Below are 13482 nucleotides of genomic sequence, written 5' to 3' on the forward strand. Positions count from 1 at the left end.
CACAGTAACACACACAGTAACACACACAGTAACACCCCTGGTAACACCCCCAGTAACACCCCTGGTAACACCCTCAGTAACACCCTGGTAACACCCTCAGTAACACCCCCAGTAACACCCCTGGTAACACCCCCAGTAACACCCTGGTAACACCCTGGTAACACCCTCAGTAACACCCCCGGCAACACTCCCGGTATCACCCGGGCAACACCCCTGGTAACACCCACAGTAACACCCCTGGTATCACCCGGGCAACACCCCTGGTAACACCTGGGTAACACCCCTGGTAACAAGTGTGCAGGGAATAGATCTTAAAAAGCTGTTGATACAAATATGCAGGAAAACCACTGAAGCAGTGTGTGTGTGTGTGTGCGTGTGTGTGTGTGTGTGTGCGTGTGTGCGTGTGTGTGTGTGTGTGTGTGTGTGTGTGTGTGTGTGTGTGTGTGTGTGTGTGTGTGTGTGTGTGTGTGTGTGTGCGTGTGTGCGTGTGTGCGTGTGTGCGTGTGTGTGTGTGTGTGTGTGTGTGTGTGTGTGTGTGTGTGCGCGTGTGTGTGTGTGTGTGTGTGTGAAGGGGAGACGAGGGGTTCTTATTTAAATTGCATCACCATGTAGCACATTCCAGAAGACCTGCTCCACTAACACGTGATTATCGTCAAGACAACCCTGAGGTCCCGTTATCGTCAAGACAACCCTGAGGTCAGGTTATCGTCAAGACAACCCTGAGGTCCAGCTCTGCTCCAGTCTGCAGCTGCGAGAAAGAGGAGGTGCTGACTGGGTTCATAAAGACCCCCCTCTTCTCTCTATGTCACACTGTCTCTCTCTCTCTCTCGTCTCTCTACCCCTCTCCAACTTCGACTCTCGATCCCCTGTTCATCATGTCACTATCTATCTAGAACATTAGAATATGCGTGATGTCGATTCTTGCTCTGCCCCAAACATTGTCTTGTGTGCGTCTCGACACAACACTGGGGAGAATGACAGAATTGAGGACATCTTTTCAGTTGTAGAAGACGGTTCCTACCATGATTGAGTGTCGGTTGGCAGAGAGGAGTCCCGTGCCGTACCCAGTGCCCAGTCCTCCCATGGCCCCGTTGTGTGCTGCTCCGATGAGGCTGTGCATGTCTTGGTGCCCGCCGGGCACGCCCGTGGAGGGGCCGACCGCGTGACTCCGCAGCACGTGGATGGCATCGTCCAGGCGCTCCAGGCGGTCCTCGATACGACTCTGCTGCAAGGGGGGGGGAGAAAGGCTCAGAGGTTAGAGGTCAGGGGTCATGTTGGTGATTAAGTGCTTATGATTGGGTTATGAATAGGTACAGAATGGATTATGAATAAATTACGAATGCGTTATCAAATCTAATTTTATTCTTCACATGCTTGGTAAACAACAGGAGACAGTAGACTAACAGCGAAATGCTTCCTTACAGGACCAACAAAGCAGGGAGAAGGAAAGTAAAGAAACAATAGAAAAGTAAAACACGTAATAATAAAAGTAATAATAAATCCACAATAACTAATGATAACTTGGCTATATACACAGGGTTCCAGTACAGAGTCAAAGTGCAGGGGTACGAGGTGATGGAGGTAGATATGTACATATAGGTAGGAATATAGTGACATAGTAAACAGAAGCAGCAGCGTCTGTGATGAGATAAACATGCAGATGGTCCGGGTAGCTGTTTAACTAACTATTTAACTAACTATTTACCTAACTATTTAACTAACTATTTATAAGTATTATGGCTTGGAGGTAGAAGCTGTTCAGGGTCCTGTCTTTCTGGATCCCGTTGGTAGCAGAGAGAACAGTCTAAGATTTGACAATGTTTAGGGCCTTCCTCTAACACCGCCTGGTATAGAGGTCCTGGATGACAGGGAGTTCAGCCCCAGTGAGGTCCGTCCTCACTCCCTCTCTAGCGCCATGTGGTCGGATGCCAAGCAGTTGTGTCACGGCTGATGAAAGGAGCGGACCAAGGTGCAGCGTGGTGAGCGTACATGTTCTTTAATTAATAAAAAGACGCCGAACAAAACAATACACACTACAAAACAAAACCGTGAAGCTTAAGTGCCATAAAGAAAGTCAACTTCCCACAAACACAGGTGGGAAAAAGGGTACCTAAGTATGGTTCTCAATCAGAGACAACGATAGACAGCTGTCCCTGATTGAGAACTATACCCGGCCAAAACATCGAGATAGAAAATCATAGAAAAACAAAACATTGAAATGCCCACCCCAACTCACGCCCTGACCAAACCAAAATAGAAACATAAAAAGGATCTCCAAGGTCAGGGCGTGACAAGTTGCCGTACCAAAAAGTGATGCAGAGAGTCAAGATTCTATCAACGGTGCAGCTGTAGAACTTTTTGAGGATCTGAGGGCCAAATCTTTTGAGTCTCCTGAGGGGGAAGAGGCCCCTGTTTCCTGTATTTCATAATCAGCTCCTTCGTCTTGATCACGTTGAGGGACAGTTTGTTGTCTGGCACCACTTCCAGGTCTCTGACCTCCTCCCCCTATAGGCAGTCTCATCATCATCTGTGATCAGGCCTACCAGCGTTGTGTCGTCGGCCAACTCAATGATGGTGTTGGAGTCGTGTTTGGCCGCACAGTCGTGGATGAACAGGGAGTACAGGAGGGGACAAAGCACGCACCCGATGGGTCCCAGTGTTGAGGATCAGCGTGGCAGATGTGTTGTTACCTACCCTTATCACCTGGGGGGCGGCCCATCAGGAAGTCCAGGATCCAGTTGCAGAGGGAGGTGTTTAGTCCCAGGGTCCTTAGCTTAGTGATGAGCTTTGAGGGCACTGTGGTGTTGAACGCTGAGCTGTAGTCAATGAACAGCACGTAGGTGTTGCTTTTGTCCAGGTGGGAAAGGGCAGTGCGGAGTGCAATAGAGATTGCGTCATCTGTGGATCTGTTGGGGCGGTATGTGAATTGGAGGGGGTCTAGGGTGTCTGGGATGATGGTGTTGATGTGAGCCATGACCAGCCTAGCAAAGCATTTCATGGCAGCAGCTAATGGGGATCCCTAATGAATACAAATACAACATACAGACTGTGTCAGAGGTTGAAAATGTCAGTGAAGACACTTTCCAGCTGGTCAGCGTATGCTCTGAGTACGCGTCCTGGTAATCTGTCTGGAGAGAAAGGATCACACAGTCGTCAGGAACATCTGGTGCTCTCATGCATAGAAGGAATTTTCACTCGTCTGGCAGGCTCGCGTCACTGGGCAGCTCGCGGCTGGGTTTCCGTGATAGTTTTCAAGCCCTGCCACATCTGATGAGCATCAGAGCCGGTGTAGTAGGATTCGATCTTAGTCTTGTATTGATGCTTTGCCTGTTTGATGGTTCATTGAAGGGCGTAGCAGGATTTCCTATAAGTGTCCGGATTAGTGTCCCTATCCTTGAAAGCGGCAGCTGTAGCCCTTAGCTCAGTGTGGATGTTGCCTTTAATCCATGGCTTCTGGTTGGGGTATGCGCGTACGGTCACTATGGGGACAACTTTGTCAATGCACTTATTAATGAAGCCAAACTGATGTGGTGAACTCCTCAATGCCATCGGATGAATCCCGGAACATATTCCAGTCTGTGTTAGCGAAACAGTCCTGTAGTGTAGCATCTGCTTCATCTGACCACTTCCGCAATGAGCGAGTCACTGGTACTTCCTGTTTGAGTTTTTGCTTGTTCGCAGGAATCAGGAGGATAGAGATATGGACATATTTGAGGGCGAGCTTTGTATGCGTCTTTGTGTGTGGAGTAAAGGTGATCTAGTGTTCACAGCGTTGGTTCGAGCCCTGAATGCTGATTGGCTGACAGCCGTGGTATATCAGACCGTATACCACGGGTATGACAAAACATGTATTTTTCCTGCTCTAACTACGTTGGTAACCAGTTTATAACAGCAATAAGGCACCTCGGGGGTTTGTGGTATAAGTAGTGGTAGTGGTAGTCCTATTGATATCATAATTAACCAATAAGGCACGAGGGGGTGTGGTATATGGCCAATAAGGCACGAGGGGGTGTGGTATATGGCCAATAAGGCACGAGGGGGTGTGGTATATGGCCAATATACCACGGCTAAAGGGCTGTATCCAGGCACTCCGCAACAGAAGAACAGCCCTTAGCCGTGGTATATTGGCCATATACCACACCCCTCGTACCTTATTGGCCATATACCCACCCCCTCGTGCCTTATTGGCCATATACCACACCCCCTCGTACCTTATTGGCCATATACCACACCCCCTCGTACCTTATTGGCCATATACCACACCCCCTCGTACCTTATTGGCCATATACCACACCCCCTCGTGCCTTATTGGTTAATTATGATATCAATAGGACTCTGCTGCAGGGGGGAAGGGAAGGGGTCAGGGGTTAGAGGTCAGGAGTCATGGTGTTTATATAAGGGCTTATGAATGTGTTATGAACAGGTTATGAATATGTCATGATATCTATAGGACTCTGCTGCAGGCGGGAAGGAAGGGGTCAGGGGTTAGAGGTCAGGAGTCATGGTGTTTATATAAGGGCTTATGAATGTGTTATGAACAGGTTATGAATATGTCATGATATCTATAGGACTCTGCTGCAGGCGGGAAGGGAAGGGGTCAGGGGTTAGAGGTCAGGAGTCATGGTGTTTATATAAGGGCTTATGAATGTGTTATGAACAGGTTATGAATATGTCATGATATCTATAGGACTCTGCTGCAGGCGGGAAGGGAAGGGGTCAGGGGTTAGAGGTCAGGAGTCATGGTGTTTATATAAGGGCTTATGAATGTGTTATGAACAGGTTATGAATATGTCATGATATCTATAGGACTCTGCTGCAGGGGGGAAGGGAAGGGGTCAGGGGTTAGAGGTCAGGAGTCATGGTGTTATGAACAGGTTATGAATATGTCATGATATCTATAGGACTCTGCTAAAGGCGGGAAGGGGTCAGAGGGTAAGAGGTTGCATTATTGTCATAGGCAGCGTTATGAATGTGTTACGAATGTCTTATGAAGATCTTATGTAGTCTTACCAGAGAGTGTAGAGGAGCCTCATAGTTGGGGGAGGAAGGACCTTGTCCTCCGTTCCTGGACCACATAGCAGAACTAGCAGCTAGGAGAGAACACAAGGAGATGCAGACATGAGGAGACAAGGAGATGACGAAATTACACAAAGAGATGAGGACATGAGGAGACAAGGAGATGATGACATGAGGAGACAAGGAGATGAGGAGACAAGGACATGAGGAGACAAGGAGATGAGGACATGAGGTGACAAGACGATTAAGAGATAAGAAGACAAGGAGAGGAGGACATGAGGAGACAAGGACATGAGGAGCCAATAAGAGAAGGAGATGAGGAGACAAGGAGGCAAGTTGTTGAGGACATGAGGAGACAATAAAATGAGTACATGAGGACACGAGGAGATGAGGACATGTGCAGACAAGGAGAGAAGGAAATGACGAGACAAGGAGACGAGGACATGAGGTGTCAAGGAGATCAAGAGACAAGGAGTCAAGGAGACAATTACATGAGGAGCCAAGGCGAGAAGGAGGTGACGAGACAAAGGAGACAAGAAGATGAGGACATGAGGAGAAGGAGACAAGGACATGAGGAGACAAGTAGACGAGGAGACAAGGAGACACAATGAGGACATGAGAAAATAAGGAGACGAGGAGCTGAGGACAGAGTGAGCACAGGAAGGACATGGGACTAGAAACTATCCCATTTTGTCAGTATCCCAAAACGCTTCATATACTCTCTGATACCGCCCTGAAATACAGCCCTGAACACAAAGAGTCCAGTTGAATTCAAAGTTAGCTGGACATCAAAATTCAAGATAGCTGAACAGTTGAGTACTGTCAACATTAGAGCAACACTTAATTGGTCCTTGGTAATAATGAGGGCATGCTAAGTTCATGCTATCCAACGTTAAACCAGTAAACCCTGGAGCATTTTGGTATAAATGAGCTATTTGGGACGGTATGATAAAAACATGCTTGTCTCAGAGCTTTTTGTTGTTGTTGTCTTGTTCCTGTCTGTGTCTCGACTTCATTCATGGCTTTATAATATAATATAATAATAATAATAATCCTCTGAGTTCTCACGCAGCTTTTGTCTGGTTGTCCCTGACCTATACACAACCTGCAATCATTAACTGGTGGAGGTTGTGTGTGTGTGTGTGTGTGTGTGTGTGTGTGTGTTTGTTTGTTTGTGAAACACTATTCCTAAAAGAAAGGATATTGTGGGTGTCGCTGGGGTGCCTGAGAGCAGGTAGGGAACAAAGGCCTTTGATAGGCCGGAGAGCTATGTTATGCTGATCACCGCCACTTCCTCTTTTGTTGTGTTGTTCTACAGAAGTTAAAGACCCGTGGAGCCACCACCTAGACCTCCACTTGTGTATGTGTGTGTGTGTGTGTGTGTGTGTGTTTGTGTGTGTGTGTGTGTGTGTGTGTTTGTGTGTGTGTGTGTGTGTGTTTGTGAGTGTGTGTCTGTGTCTGTATGTGTGTGTGTGTTTGTTTGTGTGTGTGTGTGTGTCTGTGTGTGTGTCAGTGTCTGTATGTGTGTGTGTGTGTGTTTGTCTGTGTCTGTGATGTGTCTGTGTGTGTATGTGTGTGTGTGTGTGTGTGTCTGTGTGTGTGTGTGTGTCTGTGTGTGTCTGAGTGTGTGTGTGTCTGTGTGTGTCTGTGTGTGTGCGTGTGTGTGTGTGTGTGTGTGTGTGTGTGTGTGTGTGTGTGTGTGTGTGTGTGTGTGTGTGTGTGTGTGTGTGTGTGTGTGTGTGTGTGTGTAGCAGCAGTGTAGCTATGGGGCCTCATTCTTCCTCCTCTCCTCCAGTCCGTGACTCCGTGCCTCGGCTACCATATCCTTTCCTTATACTGATTAGACCTAATTATCTTGTTTTCAATTCAACTCTTTCATGGATATGCACATTTATACACGGGACCCACTTTATTTTATTATCAAGCCTAATTTACATATGTTAATTAGCCAATCATTACCTCAAACATTCATGTGCAAATAAAACAAAATATATTATTGGGGGGACAAATGATTAAATATCCATTATTTATTTAATTCAAACTAACTTCCCCTGAGTTTAAATTCAAAACTAACTTCCCTAAATTTAAATTCAAAACTAACTTCCGTAAGTTTAAATTCAAACTAACTTCACGGAGTTTAAATTCAAAACTAACTTCCCTAAATTTAAATTCAAAAACTAACTTCCCTAAGTTTAAATTCAAACTAACTTCCCTAAGTTTAAATTCAAACTAAGTTCCCTAAGTTTAAATTCAAACTAAGTTCCCTAAATTTAAATTGAAAACTAACTTCCCTAAGTTTAAATTCAAACTAACTTCCCTAAGTTTAAATTCAAACTAACTTCCCTAAGTTTAAATTCAAACTAACTTCCCTAAGTTTAAATAGCAATCTCCAGTTTCTTGGATTTAATCAGGCTGGTTGTGTTGTCATTTGTGAAGTCTAATAACAGAGAGAACAATGGTAAACACCAATTATATTCGCAGGCATTCCCCTGGTGTTAACTTTACTAGCACTTTATGATGCTGAAACACACACACACACACACGCACTCACACACACACACACACACACACACACACACACACACACACACACACACACACACACACACACACACACACACACACACACACACACACACACACACACACACACACACACACACACAGACAGACAGGCAGACAGACAGACACAAACACACACACAGACAGATACATACACACACACACACACACACACACACACACACACACACACACACACACACACACACACACACACACACACACACACACACACACACACAAACACACACACAGACAGGCAGACAGACAGACAGACAGACAGACAGACAGACAGACAGACACAGACAGATACACACACATTTATATATACACACACACACACACACCACACACACATACATAGAGAGACAGAGACACAGCGTTGGACGGGCAGAGGAAGGAAGGGCAGAGGAAGGAAGGGCAGAGGAAGGACGGGCAGAGGAAGGAAGGGCAGAGGAAGGAAGGGCAGAGGAAGGACGGGCAGAGGAAGGAAGGGCAGAGGAAGGAAGGGCAGAGGAAGGACGGGCAGAGGAAGGAAAGGGCAGAGGAAGGACGGGCAGAGGGAAGGAAGGGCAGAGGAAGGAAGGGCAGAGGAAGGACGGGCAGAGGAAGGAAGGGCAGAGGAAGGAAGGGCAGAGGAAGGACGGGCAGAAGGAAGGAAAGGGCAGAGGAAGGAAGGGCAGAGGAAGGAAGGGCAGAGGAAGGAAGGGCAGAGGAAGGACGGGCAGAGGAAGGAAGGGCAGAGGAAGGAAGGGCAGAGGAAGGACGGGCAGAGGAAAGACGGGCAGAGGAAGGAAGGGCAGAGGAAGGAAGGGCAGAGTAAGGAAAGGGCAGAGGAAGGAAGGGCTGAAGAAGGAAGGGCAGAGGAAGGAAGGGAAGAGGAAGGAAGGGCAGAGGAAGGAAGGGCAGAGAAAAGGACGGGCAGAGGAAGGAAGGGCAGAGGAAGGACGGGCAGAGGAAGGAAGGGCAGAGGAAGGAAGGGCAGAGGAAGGAAGGGCAGAGGAAGGAAGGGCAGAGGAAGGAAGGGCAGAGGAAGGACGGGCAGAGGAAGGAAGGGGCAGAGGAAGGACGGGCAGAGGAAGGAAGGGCAGAGGAAGGACGGGCAGAGGAAGGAAGGGCAGAGGAAGGAAGGGCAGAGGAAGGGAAGGACGGGCAGAGGAAGGAAGGGGCAGAGGGAAGGAAGGGCAGAGGAAGAAAGGGCTGAAGAAGGAAGGGCAGAGGAAGGACGGGCAGAGGAAGGAAGGGCAGAGGAAAGGAAGGAAGGGCAGAGGAAGGACGGGCAGAGGAAGGAAGGGCAGAGGAAGGAAGGGGCAGAGGAAGGAAGGGGCAGAGGAAGGGCGGGCAGACGAAGGAAGGGGCAGAGGAAGGACGGGCAGAGGAAGGGCAGAGGAAGGACGGGCAGAGGAAGGAAGGGCAGAGGAAGGAAGGGCAGAGGAAGGAAAGGGCAGAGGAAGGAAGGAAGGGCAGAGGAAGGACGGGCAGAGGAAGGAAGGGCAGAGGAAGGAAGGGCAGAGGAAGGAAGGGCAGGGAAGGACGGGCAGAGGAAGGAAGGGGCAGAGGAAGGATGGGCAGAGGAAGGAAGGGCAGAGGAAGGAAGGAAGGGCAGAGGAAGGACGGGCAGAGGAAGGAAGGGCAGAGGAAGGAAGGGCAGAGGAAGGAAGGGCAGAGGAAAGACGGGCAGAGGAAGGAAGGGCAGAGGAAGTGTCAAGTGTTTTTGTAACTGGACGGGAGGTCTTAAATGAAATAATTTCTGAGTGATGAACTACCAGGGAGTGGCTGGTGAAAGTCAGTGACCATCTTCGGTTACGCCTGAGGCCCTTCCCAATACTGGGGCCAACAGCTGTACTATACATGAGTATATATACAGTCGCATTAGTGTGTTGTAGTCTTAAACACTACCCTGTGAGACTGAACCAGGCTGTGTTGTAGTCTTAAACACTACCCTGTGAGACTGAACCAGGCTGTGTTGTAGTCTTAAACACTACCCTGTGAGACTGAACCAGGCTGTGTTGTAGTCTTAAACACTACCCTGTGAGACTGAACCAGGCTGTGTTGTAGTCTTAAACACTGCCCTGTGAGACTGGACCAGGCTGTGTTGTAGTCTTGAACACTACCCTGTGAGACTGAACCAGGCTGTGTTGTAGTCTTAAACACTACCCTGTGAGACTGAACCAGGCTGTGTTGTAGTCTTAAACACTACCCTGTGAGACTGAACCAGGCTGTGTTGTAGTCTTAAACACGACCCTGTGAGACTGAACCAGGCTGTGTTGTAGTTTATTTAATTAATTAATTCCTTCCTAATTTAAAGTGTTCAAGTTGTGAATCGTAGACATTGATTGACATTTGGGGCTCTAATTACATTTAAAAATGGTTCACTTCCGGGTGGTTCACCTTAAATGAGCCAGATGAATGTGTTCTAATCTATGGATAAAGGGGAGGAATAGACTGAGATGTACCTGTGAGTGAGGGGGGAGAGCCGACAGGGGTCGACGGGTTGGACGAGAAACTGTTGTTCGTGTGGTCTGGAGAGTAGATCTGAAAACAACCAATCAAATCACAGGCAGACAGTCAATACGTGGATATGGGTGTATTTTTAGTGTGTGTGTGTGTGTGTGTGTGTGTGTGTGTATTGACTAGGGGTGTAGGTTGAGGTGTGTGTGTATTGACTAGGGGTGTAGGTTGAGGTGTGTGTGTGTATTGACTAGGGGTGTAGGTTGAGGTGTGAGTGTGTGTGCATTGACTAGGGGTGTAGGTTGAGGTGTGTGTTCTCTACTCACCGAAGCAAGAGCCTTCCCCAGGGCATCTCCTGTCTGAGAGCTGGTTGGTGCCCCGCTCTGCGCCCGGTTAGCTGTCACACACACACACACACACACACACACACACACACACACACACACACACACAGAGGGAAGAGAAGTGTGATTATGTAAATAAGGATGGTATTCCTTCCAGTAATGTACCTCCCCTTTATATTCCATCATCCCTCCATCCCTCTATTCATCCATCCATCTCTCTATTCATCCCTCTATCTCTCTATTCATCCATCCATCTCTCTATTCATCCATCCATCTATCTATTCATTCATCCCTCTCTCTATTCAACCCTCTATCTCTCTATTCATCCATCCATTTCTCTATTCATTCATCCCTCTCTCTATTCAACCCTCTATCTCTCTATTCATCCATCCACCTCTATATGCATCCATTAATCTCTGTATTCAAACCTCCATCTCTCTATTCAACCCTCCATCTCTCTATTCAACCCTCCATCTCTCTATTCATCCCTCCATCTCTCTATTCATCCCTCCATCTCTCTATTCAATCCTCCATCTCTCTATTCACACCCCATCTCTCTATTCAACCCTCCATCTCTCTATTCAACCCTCCATCTCTCTATTCACACCTCCATCTCTCTATTCAACCCTCCATCTCTCTATTCATCCCTCCATCTCTCTATTCAACCCTCCATCTCTCTATTCAACCCTCCATCTCTCTATTCATCCATCCATCTCTCTATTCAACCCCTCATCTCTCTATTCATCCATCCATCTCTCTATTCATCCCTCCATCTCTCTATTCATCCATCCATCTCTCTATTCATCCCTCTATCTCTGTATTCATCCATCCATCTCTCTATTAAACCCTCCATCTCTCTATTCAACCCACCATCTCTCTATTCAACCCTCCATCTCTCTATTCACACCTCCATCTCTCTACTCAACCCACCATCTCTCTATTCAACCCTCCATCTCTCTATTCACACCTCAATCTCTCTATTCAACCCTCCATCTCTCTATTCAACCCTCCATCTCTCTATTCATCCCTCCATCTCTCTATCCACACCTCCATCTCTCTATTCAACCCTCCATCTCTCTATCCACACCTCCATCTCTCTATTCAACCCTCCATCTCTCTATTCAATCCTCCATCTCTCTATTCAACCCTCCATCTCTCTATTCAACCCTCCATCTCTCTATTCATCCATCCATCTCTCTATTCATCCATCCATCTCTCTATTCATCCCTCTATCTCTGTATTCATCCATCCATCTCTCTATTAAACCCTCCATCTCTCTATTCAACCCTCCATCTCTCTATTCACACCTCCATCTCTCTATTCAACCCACCATCTCTCTATTCAACCCTCCATCTCTCTATTCACACCTCCATCTCTCTACTCAACCCACCATCTCTCTATTCAACCCTCCATCTCTCTATTCATCCCTCCATCTCTCTATTCACACCTCCATCTCTCTATTCAACCCTCCATCTCTCTATTCAACCCTCCATCTCTCTATTCATCCCTCCATCTCTCTATCCACACCTCCATCTCTCTATTCAACCCTCCATCTCTCTATTCACACCTCCATCTCTCTATTCAACCCTCCATCTCTCTATTCAACCCTCCATCTCTCTATTCAACCCTCCATCTCTCTATTCATCCATCCATCTCTCTATTCAACCCTCCCTCTCTCTACTCAACCCTCCATCTCTCTATTCATCCATCCATCTCTCTATTCAACCCACCATCTCTCTATTCAACCCTCCATCTTTCTACTCAACCCTCCATCTCTCTATCCACACCTCCATCTCTCTATTCAACCCTCCATCTCTCTATCCACACCTCCATCTCTCTATTCAACCCTCCATCTCTCTATTCAACCCACCCCCAGGTCCAGCTGTCACGTCCACAGGCCAAGCCTTCCAACAGCATTAACCACAGCTCCATGACCGGTATGTGTGTGTGTGTGTGTGAGTGTGTGTGTGTGTGTGTGTGTGTGCGTGTGTGTGCGTGTGTGTGAGTGCGTGCGTGCGTGTGTGTGTGTGTGTGTGTGTGTGTGTGTGTGTGTGTGTGTGTGTGTGTGTGTGTGTGTGTGTGTGTGTGTGCGTGTGTGTGCGTGCGTGTGTGTGCGTGTGTGTGTGTGTGTGTGTGTGTGTGGTGCGTCTGCGTGCGTGTGTGCATGTGTGTGTGTGTGTGTGTGTGTGTGTGTGTGTGTGCGTGTGTGTGCGTGTGTGTGCGTATGTGTGCGTGTGTGTGTGTGCGTGTGTGTGCGTGTGTGTGTGTGTGTGGTGACAGCGAGTGTCTGGGCAGGAAGTGAGTAAGCAGCTCAGAGGACCGCCACGTGACTCTCACACACTGTAAATTTATTACCCTTTAATCACATCTTTCCCAAATTATAAACATGATCTGAATACGCATGTAGCATGTAGCATGTAGCATGTAGCATGTAGCATGTAGCATGGCATATGGCATGTAGCATGTAGCATGTAGCATGTAGCATGTAGCATGTTTGTATGAGAGATCCTGTGGAATGGTAAGTTCACCCATTATACATTTGGGTGAGTTTTTTCTCCTCGCCTAGGTAACCGTTTCACCAACAAGACAACGAAACCATCTAGCGTTCAGCAAAATAACAACACAGTGTCAAATACAGGTAGTCAAATAATGAACATCCAATCACATGAACGTTAATCTCTCGCGGGAATTCCACTAACGGGTCTGTATGAAGCCAGCGTAGCTGCTGCTCATGAAGGGGTCTGTACTGATGGAGCGAAAGCCATGACAGGGAGACATAGTGGCGGGGTAACTCGCGGGCAAGCAGTTGCTCCAGACACCACTTGGTACACTGCAGCATCCACCTAGAGGCTCTTGGGTGAACTGCAGCATCCACCGAGAGGCTCTTGGGTGAACTGCAGCATCCACAGAGAGGCTCTTGGGTGAACTGCAGCATCCACAGAGAGGCTCTTGGGTAGACTGCAGCATCCACCTAGAGGCTCTTGGGTGAACTGCAGCATCCACCTAGAGGCTCTTGGGTAGACTGCAGCATCCACCTAGAGGCTCTTGGGTGAACTGCAGCATCCACCTAGAGCTCTTGGGTGAACTGCAACATCCACCGAGATGCACT

At 47.8% G+C, this 13482-nt stretch overlaps 1 protein-coding gene across 1 annotated transcript; it reads right to left on the reverse strand.

Annotated features, from left to right (window-relative positions):
* Positions 1-1021: 1021 nt before the first annotated feature.
* On the reverse strand, positions 1022-11308 carry LOC135535145 (transcription factor 4-like; the record flags this gene model as incomplete). Its single annotated transcript, XM_064961861.1, has 4 exons — positions 10356-11308; positions 10035-10113; positions 5011-5090; positions 1022-1225 (listed from the first exon to the last, which is right to left on the reverse strand). Coding segments are annotated over exons 1-4 (567 nt in total), but the record flags the coding sequence as incomplete, so codon positions are not given.
* Positions 11309-13482: the final 2174 nt, after the last annotated feature.

This window comes from Oncorhynchus masou, unplaced genomic scaffold (assembly GCF_036934945.1).
Source record: "Oncorhynchus masou masou isolate Uvic2021 unplaced genomic scaffold, UVic_Omas_1.1 unplaced_scaffold_4510, whole genome shotgun sequence".
Taxonomy (NCBI): domain Eukaryota; kingdom Metazoa; phylum Chordata; class Actinopteri; order Salmoniformes; family Salmonidae; genus Oncorhynchus; species Oncorhynchus masou.